Source organism: Mobula birostris, chromosome 24, assembly GCF_030028105.1.
Source record: "Mobula birostris isolate sMobBir1 chromosome 24, sMobBir1.hap1, whole genome shotgun sequence".
NCBI lineage: Eukaryota > Metazoa > Chordata > Chondrichthyes > Myliobatiformes > Myliobatidae > Mobula > Mobula birostris.
This window is the reverse complement of record NC_092393.1, coordinates 58550306-58573723: the sequence shown is the minus strand read 5'-3', so window position 1 is coordinate 58573723 and position 23418 is coordinate 58550306. Positions and strand designations below refer to the sequence as shown.

The window sequence follows — 23418 nt, the reverse complement described above, 5'->3', positions numbered from 1 at the left end:
ACAACCTTGGAACACACACCTTGCATACACACACACAAAAACAGATGAAGAACAGGATTCTGGCACAAGTGCAACCACCCCTGTACTCTACTGTGGGTGCAGAGGTGGGTTGTGAATTCTCCATCAGCTGGTACCTCAGCCCCTCACCAGGATAGAAGTTCATGGTACTTTGATGCAGTTCAGGAGCCTGAAATCTGCAGCAGACATGTTCCAGACACACCACTGCATCAATTGCTTCCTGAGATCCAGGATCCGGTGACACCAATTCCAGCTCCCAATGGATGCACGAGTAATTCTTTTTTATGGTCACGGTCATGTTTACAAGGCAACGAAAAACAAAGGGAAGTACGAAGAAGACAAAGGAAAGATCCAGGCTAAAGAGTAGTTGTGATCTTCTTATACGAGACTAGAGATAACAGAATTCCACTGATAACAATTGACCTATAGATATACACAAGTAGCATAGTACCTGCTACTGGAAGCTAAGAAGTTTCTGGAAAAATACAGAAGCAACTGTACCATACTTATTGGAAAATCCACTCCGAACAATTACAATAGGTGATTATCATTCATTTGTTATGTGCTATGTTGTATGACATGGGCAATCATGGTCTTTCCATGACCATGTTGTTCTTGGCAAGTTTTTCTACAGAAGTGGTTTGCCATTGCTATCTTCTGGGCAGTGTCTTTACAAGACAGGTGACCGCAGCCATTATCAATACTCTGCAGAGATTGTCCGCCTGGTATCAGTGGTCGCACAACCAGGACTTGTGATGTGCACCGGCTGCTCGTACGACCATCCACCACCTGCTCCCATGGCTTCACATGATCCTGATTGGGGGGATAAGCAGGTGCTACACCTTGTCCAAGGGTGACCCACAGGCTAGTGGAGGGAAGGAGTGCCTTACACCTCCTTTGGTAGAGATGTATCTCCACCCCACCACCCAAGGTGATTATATAAAAATATACACAGCATAGGAAAGTTAAACTGCAGGAAAAATATCAATTCTACACACAATCGAACAAAATCTAAATTTTCACTACATCGTCTCTAAGGTAAGTAAATCCTTCCTCAGGTGTGAAGACCAAAAGTTACACAAAGAGCTTCAGGCACTGGTCTCAGCAACACCTGAACACATGCAGCAAAGATTCCTTACTGTGTGCTCAAATCCATCAACAATAAAGACCAACATACTGTTCACCTTGTGAACTGATTGCTGTACCTGGATGTTAACTTTATTCGTGTCACAGATCTGAACAGTCAGATCCCTTTGAACACCAACATTTACTACTTTCAATCTAGGTAACCAGTATTTTTTTCTCTAGTTCCTGCTGAGGTGAATAACTCAGCCCTGAGCCGTGTATTGTTAACAGACATGACTGCGCTGGGGAAGTTGCAGAGAGGAGTGATGAGGATGCTGCCAGGACTGGAAACTTTTAGCTCTGAAAACAGACTAGATATAGGTGAAGTTGAACAGGGAAGGGTAAGGTGAGACTTGGCTGAGGGGTGCAATAGGGCAAGAGGTCAACAATCAGATGTATGGGGAAGTGTCTTGGGGTAGTATTGCTTCGCTATACAATCTTCTGGCCTGGATTGTGGGCCCCAGTTTCAAATTTCTTCCCACATCCCAAAGCAGAACAAATGGACCTGGGAGTACAGGTCCATAATTCCTTGAAAAGTGTGATTACAAGTCAGAAAGGGAACTTTAGGCACTTTGGCCTTCATTAATCTGAGTATTGGTTCAGGTAACACACATCAAAGTTACTGGTGAACGCAGCAGGCCAGGCAGCATCTCTAGGAAGAGGTACAGTCGACGTGGGAGCGGAGTGGTGGTACAGGGGAACTGGTTAAGTCTCAACTGTCCAGCTCTTGGCTCCATCCCTCCCCCTCCTGCCTTCTCCTATCATTTTGGATCTCCCCCTCCCCCTCCCACTTTCAAATCTCTTACTAGCTCTTCTTTCAGTTAGTCCTGATGAAGGGTCTCGGCCCAAAACGTCAACTGTAACTCTTCCTAGAGATGCTGCCTGGCCTGCTGCGTTCACCAGCAACTTTGATGTGTGTTGCTTGAAATTCCAGCATCTGCAGAATTCCTCGTGCATTGGTTCAGGTGCTGGAATGTTATGTTGAAGTTGTGTAAGACATTGGGAGGTCAAGTTTGGAGCACTGTGTGCATTTCTGGACACCTACCTACAGGAAAGTTATCGATAAGATCAAAAGCATACAAAGAACGTTTACAAGGATGTTGCCAGGACTTGAGGACCAACAAATTTCACAACATATGCCAGTGATATGAAACCTGATTGTGATTAATCTGATTGAGTTCTAGGGGAAATTTGAATAGGCTCTGTAAGGAGTTTATACATTCTCCCTGTGACCTTGTGGGTTTCCTCCAGGTGCTCCTGTTTCCTCACACAGTCCAAAGACGTACTAGTTGGTAGGCTAATTGGTCATTGCACATTGTTCCGTGTTTAGGCTTGTGTTAAATTGGATGGTTGCTGGATGGTCAGAAAGGCATATTCTGTGCTGTATTTTAATCAATCAATAAATAAAAGTTAGGACTTTATTCCCTGGAGTGTAGAAGAATGAGGGGAGATTTGATAGAGATATACAAAATTATATGGGCTATAGGTAAGGCAAATGTAAGCAGGCTTTTTCCACTGAGGTTGGGTGAAATTAGAACTAGAGGTCATGTGCTGTATATTTAATATTCCAGTAATATTTTAAAAATATTAACTATTAAGTATTCTTCATTTGCTTAAATAATTCATAATGGGTTTTATGTAAAAGCATATGTCATTACGCAACACGTTATATGTGCGTGCCTTGCTAGAAGCAAAAACGAAGCAGACACATTCTCCTGGGTTCCTGCGTTTTTCTTTTAATTAGTTTTATGTCTTGGAGCTACAAAACATCTGGCAACAAGCTTTTTTTTTAAAACAAACCTAAGACGACTACCAACCTGTTGAAGCACAACTAGACATTAGAGTTTTAAAAAAGCACAACAAAATGGTTGAGTTTAAAAAAAGGCAGAAAATAGATGAAATTCATGGGTTCATAAACGGTGAGTAATACTAAAATAAAAGAAAGCAGAAATGGCTGGCTACATTATAAAGATAGACATGTTTGACTGCATGACAGATAACTGGATATTGTATACTGAGTGAATTGAGCAGTATTCTGAAGCAAATGAAATAGCCAATGAAAAGTAAAACCAGTTTTTCTGAGCATAATATGTGTAAAAGCATATAGTTTGCTTAGAATTTTAACTGCTCCAACCAAAATGAGCACCGCTGATTGTAGAACGCTTTAGGTATCATAAGCAGAATCGAAAGGTAGGGGTGTCCATTTCAGTGTACATGGTTAAATTGAAGAAGTTGTCTGAGCATTGTCATTTCAGTAACGGACTTAATGATGCACTGAGAGATTGTTTAGTTTGTGGAATCTTACAAGAAAACATTCAGAAATGGCTCCTAACTGAAGCACAACTCACATTTAAAAGAGTAGTTGAAATCTCTGTATCAATGGAAACAGCAGGCAGAGATGCAATTGAGTTTCAGTCAGGGATGAAAGTGACTGTGAACAAATTGTAACATCTACAAAGAGCACGTCAGGCAGACAGAAATAAAGGGAAGAGAAAAAGATAAAAAAAAGGCAAGTTGCAGTTTCAAGTAAGTATTAATCTGCATGCTGATGATGAAAAATCTAATATGTCCTAAATGTCGACTGTTTATTCCACTCCACAGATGTTGCCTGACCTGCTGAGTTCCTCCAGCACTTTGTGTGCGTTGCAGTCATATTATTGACAAGTCAAAATGACAGTTCGATGTACCATTGGCACATCAAGCTGCAGCATTTTATTCCGAACAGATACGATGAGTGGGTGGGGTAGAGGTGGGCAACAACTGGAAGGAGGTGTTGCAACAATATACTACCCAGGTCTATCACCTCCTCGGAGCCATCTCATCAGTGACACTTCCATCATTCCAAAGTTCAAAGTAAATTTATTATCAGTGTCACCATATACCTTGACATTAATTTCCTTGCGCATTTACGGTAGAACAAAGAAACACAATAGAATCAATGAAAAGCTATTCACATACAAAGGGGCAATGTGCAAAAAGATAAACTGTGTAAATCCATAAAAATAAATAATACTTGAAAGTGAGTCCATAGGTTGTGGAATCTGTGACATTTATGTGCACTAAAGTTTATTTGCACGTATACAGGTGTTTGTTCGTGGTAGTTCCCTTGCCAATATTGAATGACACATCTTACTGTCAACATCAAGGCTCAGTCCATTTCAATGACAGTAGCCTGGGATAGGTGTAAGGTGAGGATTTGGTGACCCACCCTATTGGTAAAGGATCTCTCTTAGGCAGCATTACTCTTCCACATAACAACTGTGTCAATTGCCACGACAGACATCCGTGGACACAGGTGGTATTCACAAAACCAAGTTGTACATGCATAAGTGTATCTTTATAATAAATTACAAACTTTTCCATAGAAGCATAATCAGACAAACAGCACCACAAACAATGCCAATCTAATTCATCTGGGTGCTCTATATTAACCCATTTCAAAGTTCAATTTTTAGACCAGTACAGTATTCATTTCTTTAGGTAATTTTGTTACCCACTTATTTGTGTTCCTTAGAGTAATGGATGACTTAACCCAAACATTTTTGAACACAAGCAGGTTTGAAAGTGCAGATGTGGACATGTTTTCACTAGCGGGAGAGTCATGAACAAGATGCATAACCAAAAGATATGAGGCATCCATTAGTCTTGCAAGACCATGGATTTGCACCTGGAAAGTCTTCACTCTCTGGGGCGCAGGCCTGGGCAAGGTTGTATGGAAGACCAGCAGTTCTATGCTGCAAGTCTCCCCTCTCCACGACACCAGTGTTGTCCAAGGGAAGGGCATTAGGACTCATGCAGCTTAGCATCAATGTTGTCGCAGAGCAATGTGTGATTAAGTGCCTTGCTCAAGGACACAACACGTTCCCTCGGCTGGGGCTCGAACTCACGACCTTCAGCGCTAGTCCAATGCCTTAACCACTTGGCCACGTGCCCACACGATATGAAGGCAATAATTTAAGACTATGTAGAAATTTCTTCCTGCAGAGGGTATGGCCTCAGAATACAAGGATGTCCCTTTAGTACAGAGATGAGGAGGAATTTCTTTAGCCAGAGGGTGGTGAATCTGTGGAATTCAGTGCCACAGATGGCTGTGGATGCTAAGACCTTGGGTATATTTAAAGCAGAGTTTAATAGGTTCATGATTAGTAAGAGTGTCAAAAGTTGCAGGGAGAAAGGGGTTGACAGCAATAATAAGTCAGCCATGATGGAATGGCAGAGCAGTCAATGGGCCAAATGGCGCAGTTCTGCTCTTATGCTTACGGTCTTATGGTTATAGTCTAACTACCTGAAGGATGAAGGAACTGAATGCTATGGGGAACTGGTGCAGAAGGAGGTGTTGAGGCCAGCGTAGATCACACTGGAAACGGCAGGACAGTGTAAGGAGGACAGGTGGCATGTTCCTGCTCCTATCTGATCATTCTCCTTGTGTTGTAAGGTCCTGGACTAACAGGGAGCTGTGAGGTAGTAAAGGAGAATGAATGAATGAATGAAAAAGTGATGAATGGAGGTGCACACACACAGAATACTGGAAGAACTTAGCATCATCTATGATGGGACTAAACAGTTGACATTTCAGGAAAGGAAGGGTTCCCCCTTTCCTTTCCAGACCTGACGGATTACAGCCCAAAACGTTGACTGTTTCCTCCCCTCCATAGATGCTGCCTGACCTGCTGAGTCATAGTTATAGAACACTACAGCACAGAAACAGGTCCTCCAGCCCCGGCAGCAGTTTGTGTGTGGTGCTCAACATTTCCAGCATCTGCAGAATCTCTTGTGTTTATGACTGAAGGTGCATTCATTTCCCAGAGTGCATGGTCTGGGTTGGAAAAATCAAACAAAACCTGCCCCAACATCATCAGGGATTCAGTCAACGGTCACTGATAGCAAACTGCAATACAAGGGGCAATGACGGAGATGTCATACTCACGTGCTGCTGCTGTCTGTCATTGACATGGAGTCATCTGTCATGACATCACTGTCATTTGCGCTGCTCGCAGGAGCGAAGACGTAGCCAGACTGAATGTGATAGGGATTGGCATATCCATTCCTCCCATATGATCTGAAAAGGATGAGTTAACTATTAGCATTTTTTTTTGCAGCGGGTTGTAATGTCTCACACATTTCATGGAAAGGACACAATTTTAACATCCAAGATGTCTAATCTGTTTTGAGCTGTACAGTGATGGTAGTGTAGTGGTTAGCACTCTGCTTTACAGTACAGTTGACCCGTCATTGCCTGTAGGGAGTTTGTATGTTCTCCCCATGACCACATAGGTCTTCTCCAGGTGCTCTGGTTTCCTCCCACAGTCCAAAGACATGGTGGTTGGCAGGTGAATTGGGCTTTGTAAATTGTTGTGATGAGGCCAGGATTAAATCGGGGGATTGCTGGGTGGCGTGACTCAAAGAGCTGGAAGGGCCTATTCCATGTAGTACCTCAACAAATTAAAAATAAATAAATAGACTGCGGGAAGTGCGTTCAGTCCCAATCCAACTGAAGTGGAATGGTACAGGCATCACAAATATTAGCTTTATTTGTCACACGTGTATCCAAACATCAAGGAAATGCACTGTTTGCATCAACAACCAACACAGTCCGAGGGTGTGCTGGGGCAGCCCACTTCCAGCACTAACATAGCAATGTTTACAATGCACAAACCTTAACGTGGACATCCTTGGACTGTGGGAGGAAGCCCACAAGGTCACAGGGAGAACGTACAAACTCCTGACAGACAGTGGCAAGAATTGAATCCCCAATCACTGGTGCTGTAAAGTGTTAAGCTCACCACTACATACTGTATGTCCTTAATATCGAGGTGGGGGGGGGGAATTTACCCACAGCCTTTGTTTCAGTGAATTTAGTTATTGGTGTGGGCTTTAGGTTCGGCTGTGGCTTCCCACATTGAAAGAGCTGGCTGCCAGGCTTCAGAAATGAAGATTAGGTGACGATCAAATAGGACACGCCAGGGTTACAGAATATTCTCCGAAGAATGTTGGAGACAGTATCAACAAGGCTGAATGGATGGCACTGCTAGGTATAACCAAGGTTTGAGCCCATGAATTCCTAGGCTGGGCCTCTAACCTCACTCAGCTCCTGACAACAGGTGATTATGGTGACTATCAGGATTTTGGCTTAACTAGCCCAATTTTCTTTGAGTGCTGTGGGTGGGGCAATTTTGTTCCATTTCTGCTACCTTTTGGAGTTGGAGGCCGGTATGATCCCAGGTTTGATCCATGCTGGTGTTTGTAAGGATTTTGGCCAAACTATCCCAATTTTCTTTGAGCGTGGGGGTAACGGATTGGGAATTAATCTGTAGTATGTCAGCAGTCAGATAGACTTCCTGTAAACACGGAAGGCATCTCAATCATTCCTATTACACACCAAGGTCTGGCCAGGATCGGGGACCACTGTGAGTGTTAACTGATATTATTCAGTGTTGTTGGATTCACTAGGCTAGGATTTGTTCAGACATTACTACATGTACAAAATACTCAGTAATGTATATTGACTGCCATTATGTGGTAGAACATAATAGTGTGTACTATCCACTACCTGCTGACATGCAACTGTGTACCGTACACTGATTGTAATATCATACTGACCATCTGAGTTACAGACAAGGTAGACGTCCAGCGATGGGTGCACTTAATTAGGATTAGCATTAGTGCACAGATAGACCAAATCAAAATCAGGTTTATTATCACCGACATATGTCATGAAATTTGTTGTTTTATGACAGCAGTACAGTGCAATGTGTGGGCACGCGGCCAAGTGGTTAAGGCATTGGACTAGCAACCTGAAGGTCGTGAATTCAAGCCCCAGCCGGAACGTGTTGTGTCCCTGAGCAAGGCACTTAATCACACATTGCTCTGCGACGACACCGGTGCCAAGCTGTATGGGTCCTAATGCCCTTCCCTTGGACAACATTGGTGTCATGGAGAGGGGAGACTTGCAGCATGGGCAACTGCTGGTCTTCCACACAACCTTGCCCAGGCCTGCACCCTGGAGAGTGAAGACTTTCCAGGGGCAGATCCATGGTCTCATAAGGCTAACGGATGCCTTTACTTTACAGTGCAATACATAAATTACTGCAAGCTATAATTAGAAATACAAATTTAAAAATATAAGTAGTGCAAAAAGAGAGAGAAATAGGAACACATACACTATGCTGGAGAAACTCAATAGGTCAGGAAATTCATCCCAAACAGTTGATGTTTGGGCTGAGACCCTTCTTCAGGACTGGAAAGCAAGGGGGAAGACGCCAAAATAAAGAGCTGGGAGGAGGGTTAGCATTGGGTAGGCATCTCTCCACATCCTCTTCTCCCCGACCCACCCTTTCCTCAGTCAGTGCTCTGTCAAGTCTTCCGCTTGAAGGGGCAGGGGCTGCAGCAGAGGGGGAGGGAACTGATCTGGACACAGAAGTACAAAATATTCAAGCAGTTCAACAACAAGGAAACTCAAGTTTCTTTTCCATGAAAAGTGAAAAAAAGGCTTGATCCGTCTGAAGTTTCCTATTTTAATGGAGGAGCAGTGACTGGAGCTGGAAGTCTGGAGCCAGAGAGGTGCTGTTTCCGCACAGCAAGTTTGAGAACCCAACAGCAGACCACATTTGGAGTATCACAAGCAGCTTTAGGCCCCCTGTCTAAGGAATGATGTGCTGGCACTGGAGAGCATCCAGGAGTCTTGTGCGAGAATGATCGTGGGAATGAAAGGGTTTGAAGGCTCTGAGCCTGTACTCGCGGGAGTTTAGAAGAATAAGGTGGGGGGGATCTCAGTGAAGCCCATCGATATTGAAAGGCCTCGATAGAGTGGACGTGGAGAGGATGTTTCCTATAGTGAGGCATTCTAGGACCAGAGGGCACAGCATCAGAAGACAAGGACGTTCCATTGGTACAGAGATGAAGAGAGAATTTCTTTAGCCAGAGAGTGATGTACCTGTGGAATTCATTGCCACAAAAGGCAGTGGAAGCCAAGTCATTGAAACAAATATCACGGTTTTGATGTATGTGTGATAAAACTGATCTAATTTTTGCCTATGTAAGTACATAACCTACAGCGGTGATGTTAATTGGGGCAAACTGGGGACAACTTTCTGCCTCTCTACAAACTGCATCGTCGGATTACTTATCCGAGAGGGCAAATGGGCTCTCAGTTTGGAAGTCTGACACTCTCAGTGCTGCACTGAAGGATAAGCCCAGATGTGGTTCCAGTCTCTGTAACGTTTTTCTCAGATGGAGTTGCGTTATAGATTAGATTGGATTTATTTGTCACATGTACATCGAAACATCCAGTGAAATGCGTTGTTTGATTAAAAGATTGACACATTCTGAGTATGTGCTGGGGCAGGCCGCAAGTGTCACTGCGCTTCTTTCAGCGCCTATATACCACGCCCACAAGGCACTAATCCTAATCTTTCAAACGTGGGAGGAAACCAGAGCACCTGGAGGAAACCCAGACAGAATGTACCAACTCCTTACAGACAGTGGGGGAACTGAACCCATGCCACTGGCTGGCGCTACAACAATGTTCTGCTAACCATTACATTCCCATGACTGCAGCAATCTCATTTCCCAAAGATGAATAAAAGAAACAATTCCCTGGGATGCGGTGAGCCTCTGAACAAGCATGCCCACCGGGGCTGCTTCTCGTGCCAACAAGGTACAGTTCAATCAGACTATATTAGCAAGTTAAAAAAGGGAGGAAATGTTCCAAGTGTATCCCAGGCCTCTCCCACACAGATTGTACAAGTGCAGTCTTTTTGTTAATCCTTTATAGTCAATGAGCTGACACAGCAAAAGCGTTGAACACTTGCCTGTAGACACCTAATCAGACTAACCCACCACTCAGTGTTGTCACTGAACAGGTTTATGTGATAGAGGCACATTTCTGCCTGGGGATTGAACAACTGTACTGTTGAGTAAAACTCTTCCAAAGACATCAATGATGGGCAAGTGATAATCACTGTAATTGTAACCACTGTAAGGACAGATTCTTCCCAACTCCTCTCTCTCTGAAACACAAGAGATTCTGCAGATGCTGGAAATCCAAAGCAACACACACATAATGCTGGAGGAACTCGGCAGGTCAGATAGCGATCTATGGAAATTAATAAACAGTCGATGTCCCAAGATATGGACTGTTTATTCAACTCCACAGATGTTGCCTGACCTGCTGAGTGTCTCCAACATTTTGTGTGTGTTTCCCCATCTCCTATAGGAGTTTGACTTTGACAGAGACCAGAATTCCTAAACCAATAAACTCTGTTCAGGTTTTGTGCCAGAACCTCTACGACAGTCAGTATTCTGACCACTACCACCACTCACTGTTCAATCTTCCAGTTGTCCAGCTGTTCTTTTAACCCGACTGCTGCAGACGGTTAGAGTGGACTATTTATTGTACACTCTCCAGCTGACCAACCAATTTAATTCTTTCTGTGACTGCAGTACCCAAGACAAGATTTCTACTACAACTCACAACATACGACAAAGATAAAGAATAAACCTATTTCACAGTAGATAGCCCATTATTCATCTTCACCAGCCAATGGTGTTGACGTGTCATCAGCCGATGAGAAAGGTATAAGCTTCTGATGGGGTTTCTTGCTATATTGATAACTAATCTCCTTTCTATACTGATTTGGGTTGCCATGTCAGCCAAGGGTTGATGTGGAAGGTTTTGTCCTCAGCCAATTCACAGGCCCAGGTTTATTAGATAATGCTCCCCTCGTGCACTGGGAACTCTCCTTCGTAGTATTTTTGGATTGTGCTTTTTTTACCTTCAAGGTTCAAATTTACCACATACAGTGAAATGTAACATTTGTGTTAACAGCCAACACAACCGATAGTGTGCTGGGGGCAGCCCACAAGTGTCGCTACACATTCTGGCACCAACCTAGCATTCCCACAATGCTTAGCAGAGCAACGCAGGCTACAACAAACCTCTGAGGTTTAATCCTTCTACATAACACCTTACTGATCTAGGAGGATAATCCACAAAATAGAGTACTGGTGCTACAACAGGTTCTTCTCCATTGCTGCTTTCTAATGACTGGGTTGTTTAGGCAGTGCTTACTGCTTCTACAATAGGGGGTAGGTACTACAGAGAAACACATCAAGGAAGCAGGCCATTCAGCCTAATGCACTCACACTGACCAGGAGGCACCCATTCATATTAATCCCAGCTTCCAGCTCTAGGTCCACAGTCCTCTATACCACAGTGACCAGAATCCTCAACCAGACGCTTGTACAGATGCACAGTGGAGAGTATCCTGACTGGTTGCATCACAGTCTGGTACCAAAACACCAATGCCCAGGAACAAAAACAAAAATCCACAGAAAGTAGTGGACACAGCCCAGTCCATTACAGGCAAAGCTCCACCCGCCAAACACACTTACAAGGAGCGGCACCACAAGGAAACGCACACGCCCATCATGTCCACAACCACCAGGCTCCTGAAGCAGCATGGACAACTTCACTCAGCACAATTCTGAACAGATTCCACGACCGACAGACTGACCTGCAAGCACTCGACAACTCCAGCTCTCAGTCCGATCGGACTACTGAGCTACGTATTTGCACAATTTGCACATTAGTTGTTAGTCAGTCTTTATGTATAGTTTTAGATAAGTTCTATTGTATTTCTTTATTTCCTGTAAATGCCTGCAAGGAAATTACTCTATGGTGACAGAACATAGTTTGATAGTAAATTTACTTTCACTTTGACATCTTAAATGCAATCAAAGACACCTCGCTCACCACAGTCTCAGGCAGTGAGTTCCAGGTAATCACATCTCTGAGTTAAAGAAAAGGTCCTCTCCCTCAAATATCCTCGGAAACTCTTACCTTGGCCCCAAGTCCATGCTCACCAGTTTTATCAGCCTCTTTTATAGTTTACCCTGTCTACATCACTCATAATTTTATGTACCTCAGTGTCTTAACGTCTTAATCTTCTCTGCTCCAGGGAACACAGAGCCAGTCAGCCTCCCTACATCACTGAAAGGCTCCATTACAGAGACCATCCTGGTGAATCTGCACTCCCTCCAGTGAACCCTGGGGATCTCTGTAGTCCCTCCAGTGAATCCTGGTGAATCTTTGCATTCCCTCCAGTGAATCCTGGTGAATCTCTGTAGTCTCTCCAGTGAATCCTGGTGAATCTCTGCATTCTCTCCAGTGAATCCTGGTGAGCCTCTGTAGTCTCTCCAGTGAATCCTGGTGAATCTCTGCATTCTCTCCAGTGAATCCTGGTGAATCTCTGTTGTCTCTCCAGTGAATCCTGGTGAATCTCTATACTTCCTCCAGTGAATCCCTGCATTCTCTCCAGTGAATCCTGGTGAATCTTTTCTGCACTTTGTCCAGTACTGACGTATCTTTGTCTGATTAAACTGATCAGCTCTTTAGGTTATAAAGGAGTGATGGTAGACACAGATACATTAGGGACATTTAAGAGACACTCAGGTGAAAGGAAAACAGTGGGCTATGTGGATGGGAAGGGTTGGATTAATCTCAGAGTATGTTATAAGGTCAGCATTACATTGTGGGCCAAAGGGTCTGTACTGTGTAGTGTAGGTATCCACAAATCAGCTCAGCTCACTGCCCCTGAACACAGCAGCTCCCTCTTAGACTACACACGTCACCGTTTCTCCACAATAAGCATCAGAACCAGAGTCTTGCATGGCAGGTACCATGGGCACCAGACACCACCCCCAGTGTCTTGCATGGCAGGTACCGTGGGTGCCAGACCCCACCCCCAGAGTCTTGCATGGCAGGTACCATGAGCTCCCCGCCACCCCTTTCAAGGACATTTTCAAAAGTTGGCGTCCATTATTAAGGACCTCTTCACCTGGGATATGCCTGTTTCTCATTCAGGGAGGGGGTGCAGGACCCTGAAGACACAGACTGAATGGCTTTCAAAACAGCTTCTTCCCTTCCGACATAAAATTTCTAGATGGTCCATGGATCCATGAACACTAAGTCACTATTTTGAGTCCTGAAGAGGTGTCCTGGTCCAAAACATCGACTGTTTATTTATTTCCATAGATGCTGCCTGACCTGTTGAGTTCCTCCAGCAGTAATGTGTGCATTACTTTGTTTTCAAATTAATGTTTATTTACTTAGCGATACAGTGCAAAGTAGACTCTTTCAGCCCTTTGAGCCATATAACCCCAGACAAACCTGATTAACCCAAACCTAATCATGGAACAATTTACAATTTTCCTTTATGTATTGCATTGTACTGCAGCCACAAAACAACACATTTCATGACAAATGTAAGTGATAATAAACCTGATTCTGATTTAGTCCAACTGTGTACACTCATTCTAATTAAGTGCATCCATTGCTGGACGTCTACCTTGTCTGTAACTCAGATGGTCAGTATAATATTACAATCAGTGTATGGTACACAACTGCATGTCATAGTACCCACTATTATGTTCTACCACATAATGACACAATCAATATACATTACTGAGTATTTTGCACATGTAGTTTTCCATAATCTTAACAAATCCTAGCCTAGTGAATCCAACAACACTGAAGAACATTAATTAACACTTACAGTGGTTCCCATCCTGGCCAGACCTTGGTGTGTAATAAGAACGATTGAGTTGCCTTTCGTGTTTACAGGAAGTCTATCTGACTGTTGACATGTTACAGATCAATTCCCATTCCATTACCCCACGCTCATTGGGGTAGTTTGGCCAAAATCCTGACAATCACCATAAACTTAACACCACCATTGAACAAACCTGGAATCATACTGGCCTCCAACACCATAAGACAGTGGAAATGGAACAAATTTGCCCCACATTACCAATGTAAAAATACACAACAGAATTTGTCTACGTGCCCAATGTGACAATTAGACCCTTGCAACAGAGATGAACTATTTCAAATGTTCATAAATCCTTTCATGACCTCCACTCCCCTTGTCCTCCAGTCACCTGTGATCTTTGAGTTCCTCTACTTCTAGCTTCTTGTGTGTTTCCCCTTTTACTTGGCTGACGACAGCTGGGCAGTAATAAGACCTTAAGATATAGGAGCAGAATTGGGACATCCAGCCAACGGAGTCTGCTCTGCAACTTCATCATGGCTCACCCATTCTCCTGCCTTCTCTCCATCACCTTCGGCGCTCTGATGAATCAAGAACCTATCAACCTTTGCTTTAAATATACCCAACGACTTTTTGCAAGTACTAATTGCACGAGTCTTCCTAATAAATGTCCCTTGAGTTTTCATAGTGAACCCTTTTCCAAAAACTATTAAGAGTCTTCTGAACAGCTGCCACGTTGTTCTTCATTGTGAACCCTGAAGATGACATGGTAGTGAATCTGTGGCTTCAAAGGATTTTTTCACCAATGTCCGCTGATGTTAATAACTGAAATCATTTACACCAGATTTGGTGGCTGCATGTTCTGGCTACTTCTTGCAAAAGTCCTGGTCCCTCCCCTTCTTCTCAGTGTCTTTGATGAGGCTAAACGCACTTGATTTAAGTGAGCAACACGGCTGTTCTGATGGTCAGCAGCACTTGCCCTGAATTGAGTGGCTCCGAACCTTTGTTCCACTTGAGACTGACTTACCACTTTCGACCTCTGAAATAGCTCAGCTCATTCTCTCACAAGAGCTTTCTCTCTTCCCTATTGTGAAGCACTCCGCTATTTCACCAGTGATGGGTGGGGGGGGGGTGGAAGCTGAGAGAACGTGAACACCACTAAGATATCGGAAAACAAGAGGGTATGGCAGGGCCCCCTCTCTCTGAGAGGCCGACTGCAGTGTACTGTTGGGAGTTAACAGCATGACTGAAGTCTTAGGACACAGTACAGACTGACCTTTGGCAAAGGCCTTCTTTCAAAGAGCAGGTATTCAGGCACAGTTGGGATTATATTCTTTAAAAGCCATGCTAAGTTTCTCTCAGTGACTTCAATTAGAAGATAAAGAAGGAAAGAGGAGATTTGGGGGAAGAGTGAAGAAACCTACATATGTCAGAAGATGCACACGAAAGAATTCAAATCTTGGGGCTAAATTAGTTCCACATGCCTCTGATGGGCACTAACTTACAACATAAAAGAGAAAGAGCTGTATGAAAGATTTTACTGTCTTGAATCAATCACTTCAAGTCAGAGAGTGCCAGTGACATCTCTTTGTCCTTTCCGGAGTCTTCTAAATCAAGGAGGCCACAGTCTTTTAGTCTTTATCACTTTGTACTGAGTAATGGCCACGTGATTTGGAGCTCAGAGACAAAAAAAAACCCTAGACTGATTAGAGAGAGGGGAAAAACAATCTAATCCAAGGGTTTGAAACATCTGGAAGTGAAAATCACCCAGAAGAGTTCTCTGAAATGTGTTTTTACACGCCACCATGCATGTACATGCAATGTAGAACTTACTCCTTCAAATATACGAAAGGTCCCTCAGCTCTGCCAATCCAGTCACAACAGTAACCCTGGGGAAACAGTGCAGACAGGATGGGGGACAAAGCTTGCATGGCCAACCAACACCCTCAGTAAAGAACCTAATCTATGTATTGGTTCTGAGGCTTCACTCAGAAGTCATTTCTTCCCTTTTAACCATAAAGTTCTTTCTCAAAGCTGACCATCTTAAGCAAACTGATTAAAATTGTTTTCCTGCGATTATACTTTTCTAACGTGACCACATTATGCTAATTGTACACAGATGGGTTGAATGTTTCCCTGTTCAGCATCAACTTGACTAACAGAAGGGTTAATATGAGCAGTGGCAGCCTTCACTGGAGATTTTGCAATGACATTCCACAAGAGATGAATATTGCCAAGTGTTTGGTGCATACAGACACCGCTTTCAAGGCCAGGAAAACGATGTTTCCCAGCCCACTCTTACCCTGTATCTCAATGTAAGGCTGAGAAGTCAGCATTTATCCGTTGGTACTTGCCCTGATTTTGCACGTGGTAACACAACTCGCAGCAAAAGTTGTCCAAATTATCCAGACACAATGCAGGTCTTGCTTTCAGAGACACTCATCCTACTGCCCACCCACTCACCTCCTCAGACTCACACTTCCACCATCTCACTCACTTCACCCTCTCACACTCCTCCCTTCAACCCCTCACACTCACTCCTTCGTGGCCTCAAACTCACCTCTTCACTCTGTCAACCCCTCGCCCCCATCCCTTCACCACCTCACACTCACCCCTTCACTTCACACATCACCTCTCACGCTCACATTCACCACTGCATGTTCTCCCCTTCGCCTCCTCAGTCACCGTTCACCGTCTCGCACTCACATTCACTGTCTCTAACACTCACACCTCCAACCCCTCGTACTCACCCCTTTGAACCCTCACACACACCCCTGCACTCATTTTCACCATCCCACACTCATCCCCTCGCTCTCACTTTCACTGTCACTTACACTCACCCTTTCACCTCTCACACTCGCCTTTTCACCCTTTCACCCTCTCACTCACCCCTTCGCATCCTCAAACTCATTTTTACTGTCTCTCACACTCACTCCTTCACAATCACCCCTCCACCCTCTCACTCTCCCCTCCACCCTCTCACTCACCCCTTTGCCATCTCACACCCCCTCGTCCCTTCACAGTTTCATGCACACCCCCTTCACACCCACACAAGGTCACAGACCAGAATTAACAATCTCACACTCACCCCTCCAACCCACCCCTTCACACCCACACAAGGTCAGAGCCTAAGGGCCCCATCACAACTAACAACCTCACACTCGTGCCGTCACCGTCTCACACTCACCATCCCCACGCACTCACTTTCACTGCCTCTCACATTCACCCCTTCATTCTTTCACACTCACACGTATCTCTCCATTCTCTCACCCTTTCACACTCAGACAAGATCACAGTCTATGGGCCCAATTACAATTAATCAGATCCAGTGTCAGTACAACAGGCCTAGGACACAGGTGTCTCCTGGTACATCGCTTCTCAGTGAGTTCTGGGGTACCTGATCAGCCCCCAATTTATCATACTGTTATGATTTAAATGATACACGGCACCAGTGTGAAGCCTCCCCTATTTTCGAATCGCCCGGGTTCCTGTCAAATTCTGCTTCTCAGCGCCGCCTATCCTCTGCCGCTGGAGAACAGTTTCTAACATTTGCCTGATAGGTGGCAGATGTATTCGGTGAGAGAGATCACCAAACGTTCACCGACAACAAACAGCGCGTCGTTAACCCTCCTGGGTCCGGGGTCTTTCTTACCTGAAACATTTGCCATCGGCTGGTCGCCCCGTGTTGACAGCCCGCGACCCCCGGTCGCTCAGCCCCCCTCCCGACGGGGTGTTCTTGTCCTGGGACTCGGGGCAAATCCACTCCTCCTCCTCATTCAGCGTTGGCAAGTAACCACAGACCACTTGTATGCGGGACAGTTCGGAGTTCCCGACAAACAGAGGGTTCTCCCCGCCGGTCCTGACATACTGAAGGTAGATGTCCGAAGTCAGGAACATCTGGTAGCAGGTTTCTTCCATCAGGGTCTGAATCTCGTTCTGCGCCTGGTCAAACATCGAGGAGTCGATCTGCTGTTTCCTGATAGCCTCCGTGATGTAGTACTTGGTGGCCGCCTTGAGCTGCCTGGATACGGCGCTATTCTCCACGTATCGCTTGTGGATGACCTTGGCAAGTTTCAGGGTCTTGGGGTCGGCCACATCCATCTGTCTGTAACCTTTGCAGGCGAACCAGAAATCCAGCGTGTCCACGCGTTCTTCCCTCTCCAGGAAGGCGCGGAAGAGTTGCGCTCCGTCCTGGTCGCCCAGCAGCGAGTGCAGAGACTTGGTCCAGCGGCTGAGCGGAGAGTCGGGGGAAGCGCTGCCCTCGGGCTCCCCCAGCTCGTCGTCCTCCCTCCTGGGGGCCGGGTTGACCGCCGGCTCCTTTAGACCGTGACCCTTGCCGGGGGTGCGCGGTTGGCATCTCTCTCCTTCCTCCCCCGGCACCGGCGGCCTGGGAGCATCTGCTCTGAAGGCGGGCACGAGGGCAGCGACGTTCATAGCTCGGGAGCCGAGACTACACAGCCTCTGTCTCTGTCTCTCTCTCTCTCTCTCTCTCTCTCTCTCTCTCTCTGCAAAGCGTTCACTCAGCGGGGGATGACAGGACCGTCTTCCGTCTGCAATGGAAAGTATCGATTTAATGGAACCTGACTTCAAACAGGATGAGCAACGAAACACATACACACACACACTTCACACGCACACAAACACCACACACACACAGATACACACAAATATACACACACAGACACACACGCACACATACACGTACGCACGGACACACATAGACACGTACAAAGCCAGACACACAAATAGAACAAGCGATCTTATTTAATCCCGTCTTTTGGCCCAGAGTTACATCTTGAAGTTAAACAAAAGCATTAAAAATGTTTTGAAAGTTACTGAAATGCGAAGGAAAAATGAAGGTTCTGCGCCTCTCGACAAAACTCTTTCCCAAACTTTCGGTGTGTAAGATATAAATCTGAGCTGAATATCAGGAGTTCGTGCAAGTTTAGGTTGCACAGACCTTGAACATCTTGGACCCCCCCCCGTGGTATCAACAAAAACCATCCCCTGTCCTGACCTCCCCCCCCCACGAGGGGCTTCGACCTAAATTATGAACGCCTCCCCCCACAACATTAACATCAGAGAAATGCAAAACTCGTCCTTATAAAGGAGACTGCACGGAGCTTTGATCGTCAAACACCTTCCCCCATCGCACACACAGCCCAGGCGGGGACATGAGGAACTCACGTCTTACAGCTTCACTCCTAAAGTATAAATAATGGAAATTGATCTTTGCAAATGACGGAGACAGACCCAGGCCCGGTGTCAGAGGTGAAGCGGGCCCTCGGCCATATTTCAAAGGGAAGGAGGAACGTCTCTTCCTCCTGTCTGCTCGCAAGTTACAGCCGGAGCCATGGAGAGCGCCCCACTTTCTTTCCAACCCCCCCTTTCCCCCCGCCCCCGCAGGCTGAACACTCGGGTCCTCGGATCCTGTCACCCTCTTCCTCACAGCGATCCCATCCCACTAAGCAGCAGTTTCAAGGGAGGGGGCGGCAGAACGATAAAAAAAAAAGGCAGCCCTTCTTGAAAATGCATTTTAGCGATAATACCCCTTCCCCCCCCACCACCCCTCTCCCCAGAGACCCACTCTGATCCTCCACTACTCCTCCTCTCTCGAACTCTTCCCCCAGTATCGCCACCACGGCCCATTCAAACCGTCTCTCCAGTTCAAAGGAATGTCAGTAAACATCAAAAGACGCCGCGAAGGCCACGAACAACGCACAGACTCACAACTTACCATAAATCCATTCCTTCGCCTCCCAAACAGACGATTCCTTCCTCTTTTTCGTTAGACAGAACCCCAAGAATTTATTTTACAGCGAATGCGTGTAAAGCAAATCGCGGTGGGTATTTTCGTTGGCAGAATTCATTTGGTTTATTCACGTAAAGCGTGTTCTCTCTCGTTCCCCTTGAATCCCCTCTTTTCGGTTCCTCCTTTACCTTTAACTCCGTGACTCCGCGCTCCAAATGCCCCCCCGGCTATTCCAACACACATGCAGAAATCTGGAGCTGCGGTTTAAGTGTGAACTTCAAAGAGATCAGCCGATCATCGAATCCAGCAAGAGAGATAGCGACCAAAGAAGCAGGCAGGGTCCCGGCAGACCAGAGCCACGGGCGCGGGCAGCCGGCAAATGGGGAACAGGCTTCCAAAAACACGGGCCGCCACTCGGGCAATTAACACCCGCGATCTTCTGCCCGCCGCCGTGCCAGGGATTTATAAACTTTCCAGGACCTTATCAAAGGGAATCCGTCCTCAGCCAACTCCCTGGGGGTGGAGACGTCAGTAGTGACTAATGTACCGCCCCAATCGCATTATCCCTGCGCCGCACAGTTGCATCATAAACTTTCATTCCTCGCTGCAATGTGAATTGACACTTAGAGCCGTTCTGATCATTTTTTGATGTTGGTTCTCCTCGCCCAGCCGCTGGACCGGACTCCTTAGAAGTTCTTTCTCTTCTCGGATTTGCATTTATGCACGCAACGTGTGCCTGCTTTTTTACACGTATAAAACTGCATTTTCAAACTCCGTCTCGGCGATAGGCGTAAAAACTCGGGCGCAAAGATGAAGAGGCCTTGTGCGGGGAACCGACTGAAAGCCTGTCGGGCCATTGAAAACTTTAAGTTTTGCTTGGGGTTACTTTATTACATGAATAATCTCACTCCATACTTACAAACGGAAAAAGAAATGAATCGCAACGCCCTTCCACAATTACAAATGCACCTTTTTTTTTTAAAAAAAGGCAGCAATTTCGACTTTTCTCAGAGAGTAAACATTGAAATGGCAGCCAGGCAGTTTTTGCATTGTTAAAACGCGGATCTGCATATCAAAGTTTGCAGAACGCGTTAATGATGTTCTTTCTTTTTGTTTTAAGGATAATGTCAGGGAGCCGCACATGAAAACCATCTGTACAAATCGTATTACAAACCAAAGAATTAAGAAGTCTGTTTTTTATATACAAAAGCAGTTGTTGCCTTTGATGCTTTTTAAAGGCAGCAGGACTTCAAATGCGCCGAAAGTTTGAGACACTGCTGCCAACGATTTCAGACTTTTCAAATGTCCGAATATCTCTGAACACCACCAGCCTCGACTTACCAGTAACAAGAGGTCACAATGCAAATAAGCCTTAGAGCCTTAAATGACATTATATACTATAAAACTACAAGAATTAGTAAAACTATCCCTCCTAACCGAGGTTTTAAAAGTGTGTAATCAATAGTGATCTAATTTAAAATATAAAAAAGTAGTTAATAACTGAAGCCTGTAATTTATTAGGGGAGGTAATTTTAGAATCAGGGAATACTGCCCTGCTTTGAAGTCGCCCTTTTAATGTCTGTCACGTGGGTTTTATTGGACTGATTGTATATTTGTAATCTTTCTGTCACTGTTAGCTGCAGACTTTAATAACATGCTAACCTTGCATGTGGCCTTTACTGAAAAGTTGACTAAATGCAAGTTTGTAAAGCTGAGTTCTAAATTCAACAGAACCGTGCCCGTCCCGCAACTTCAGAGCATTCAGACGTTTGCAAACACTCAATTGATATTTTAACTTCCTGCAACTGTAACATAGTCCCTGCATTTTCTCTGAAAATGATTCTAAATATTCAACAGCAGGGATGTTTTCTGCACGGATGAGGCGATGGGCCAGTTTCTGGCTGTTGTAAAGCAGTGGGAAGCGAGACACTGTCCCTTTAAAATAATTATCTGTGGGAGATCGGAAGTGGTTAGTGAGGGGAAAGGCTTCTCTTGGTAAACAGCAGCGATCTCTCAGGACGACAGCCAATCAAACATTAACTAGGCAGCCCAGGTTTACAACCAGTACTATCGGGAGAGGCCCTGTAATCACAATGCAAATACTCTTATTCATGCATAACCTTTCATTTCTGCCGACTTTCCCTAGATTAAAAGAGCGCGCATTCTTTGGTCTCTTGTGGGTTGGGTAGAGAGGGGGAAGAGAGGAGAGGCTGGCTGCAGCCGCTAGGGCAAACGCTCTAGGCGGTAGAAGCGTGCAATCGAGGCCGCTGCTGCCTCCTGTAAACTCTCTAGGCCCTGGATAGAGACATGCTTTGGATTTGCTCAAAACTGTTTCGGATCTGAAGCCCATTTTCATTAACACAACTTACTACGTTTACAACACGCTAAGGATGTCTCTTTATCATTTACATGTAGTTATTACCTTGAACATATTTCATGGTTAATGGCACACATGCATAAACATACCATCTGTTGTTCCAATCGTTTTTGAAATAACTTACAACTTTGTAAAATTATTATTTTGTTACAGTATCCCAGGTTCTGGCACTCCCAATTCTCCCCAGCCTAAAAGCTAAAGTAATTATTATTATCTTTAGGCATTCCTGTTGCAAACGTTATTGCACCTGCTTTCTTTCACAGTATATTGTGATGTATAATGAAAGCAAGCAGGCCTCAAATAATACCAGGACACTTTCAGTGTGACCATCCTAGTGTTTTCACACCAAGGGCAGTGGGCTTGTCTGCACCAGGACACTTTCAGTGTGACCATCCTAGTGTTTTCACACCAAGGGCAGTGGGCTTGTCTGCAGTGTAATTGTGAGGAAGGTTAGTCAGTGGATTTACCAAGCCTATTGAAACAAATTTCAAAATTACCCTTCCCACGACAATTATTCCACTGAAGTCCTTGGGATGACTGGTAGTTTTATATCAGGGTGTGGGTGTGATAAACTATCTGCTTCAATACAGGTTTAACACATTGACTGCAGTGAGGTCCTCACTGAAAGTTCTATAGAATAATTGGTTGTTGACTGCTCTAACGTCAGCTGGTTAAAAGCTCTTTCTAGCTTCCTAGAGCAGCTTTCAATATCCTAACTGGAGCATTATTTTCCTTTGGCCAGCTCCTTCTGAATATGGTTGCCTGAGGGGCATCTGAGCCAGATCCTGTCTTAGTAGTTTGGTAACTTCACTCATAACAACGCTAAGCTGACTCCACGACCTATAGACTCACTTTCATGAACTCCACAGCTCATGTTCTTAGTATCTATCTATGTGTTACTTCTTTTTATTTGCATTATTTGCCTTGCCCATTAGTTGTTGACCAGTCTTTGTTTTATGTGTGTTTTTTCATAAATTCCATTGTATTTCTTTATTTTCCTGTAAATGCCTGCAAGGAAATGAATATCAAGGTAAGTATATGGTGACATATATGTACGTTGGTAATAAATTTGCCTTGATTTTGACTTTGATGAAACGTCAGAGCACTTGAATTATTTCATATCTCTACTGTCTCCTCTTCAAAGTACATAAGTATACTATATACAACCTTGAGCTTCATCTCCTTACAGACAGCCATAAAACAAAGAAACCCATTTAAAAATAGAAGATTGTTGAACACCCAACGTGTATAAAAAAGAACAAATCGTGCAAACAATAAAAGCAAATAACCTTCAACTGAAGTTCACAAAAGTGAGTCCAGAGTCACGAAGCCAGTCACACAGCGAGACCAGGAGCCCGTTAGTTGTAAGCCTCAACCTCAGTTCAGTGCAGAGTTGAGTAAACCTCACGGAGCAGCGAGCTGAACACCTCCATCCTCTCCCCCAGCCCCCACCCTCACCAACCTCCTTTGCACAGCTCACAATTTCTCCCTAACCCAATCCAACGACCACCTCATGAAACTGGCCTTTCATTTACCCGCTAGCTGGTATTAACTAAATCAGCAATGACTGGACTAGTTTGGCCTGTCACTACGTTAGT

The 23418-nt window shown here is 44.9% G+C and overlaps 1 protein-coding gene across 1 annotated transcript in view; it reads right to left on the bottom strand.

Moving 5' to 3' along the window:
• Nucleotides 1–20151, bottom strand: part of axin2 (axin 2 (conductin, axil)) — a 40362-nt gene extending 20211 nt beyond the window's left edge. The window contains exons 1-3 of the mRNA XM_072242283.1: nucleotides 19429–20151; nucleotides 17344–18241; nucleotides 6071–6202 (exon numbers count right to left, since the gene is read on the bottom strand). Coding sequence (XP_072098384.1) covers nucleotides 6071–6202; nucleotides 17344–18125 — 914 coding nt within the window. The 5' untranslated portion in view covers nucleotides 18126–18241; nucleotides 19429–20151. The remainder of the gene's footprint in view (nucleotides 1–6070; nucleotides 6203–17343; nucleotides 18242–19428) is intronic.
• Nucleotides 20152–23418: the final 3267 nt, after the last annotated feature.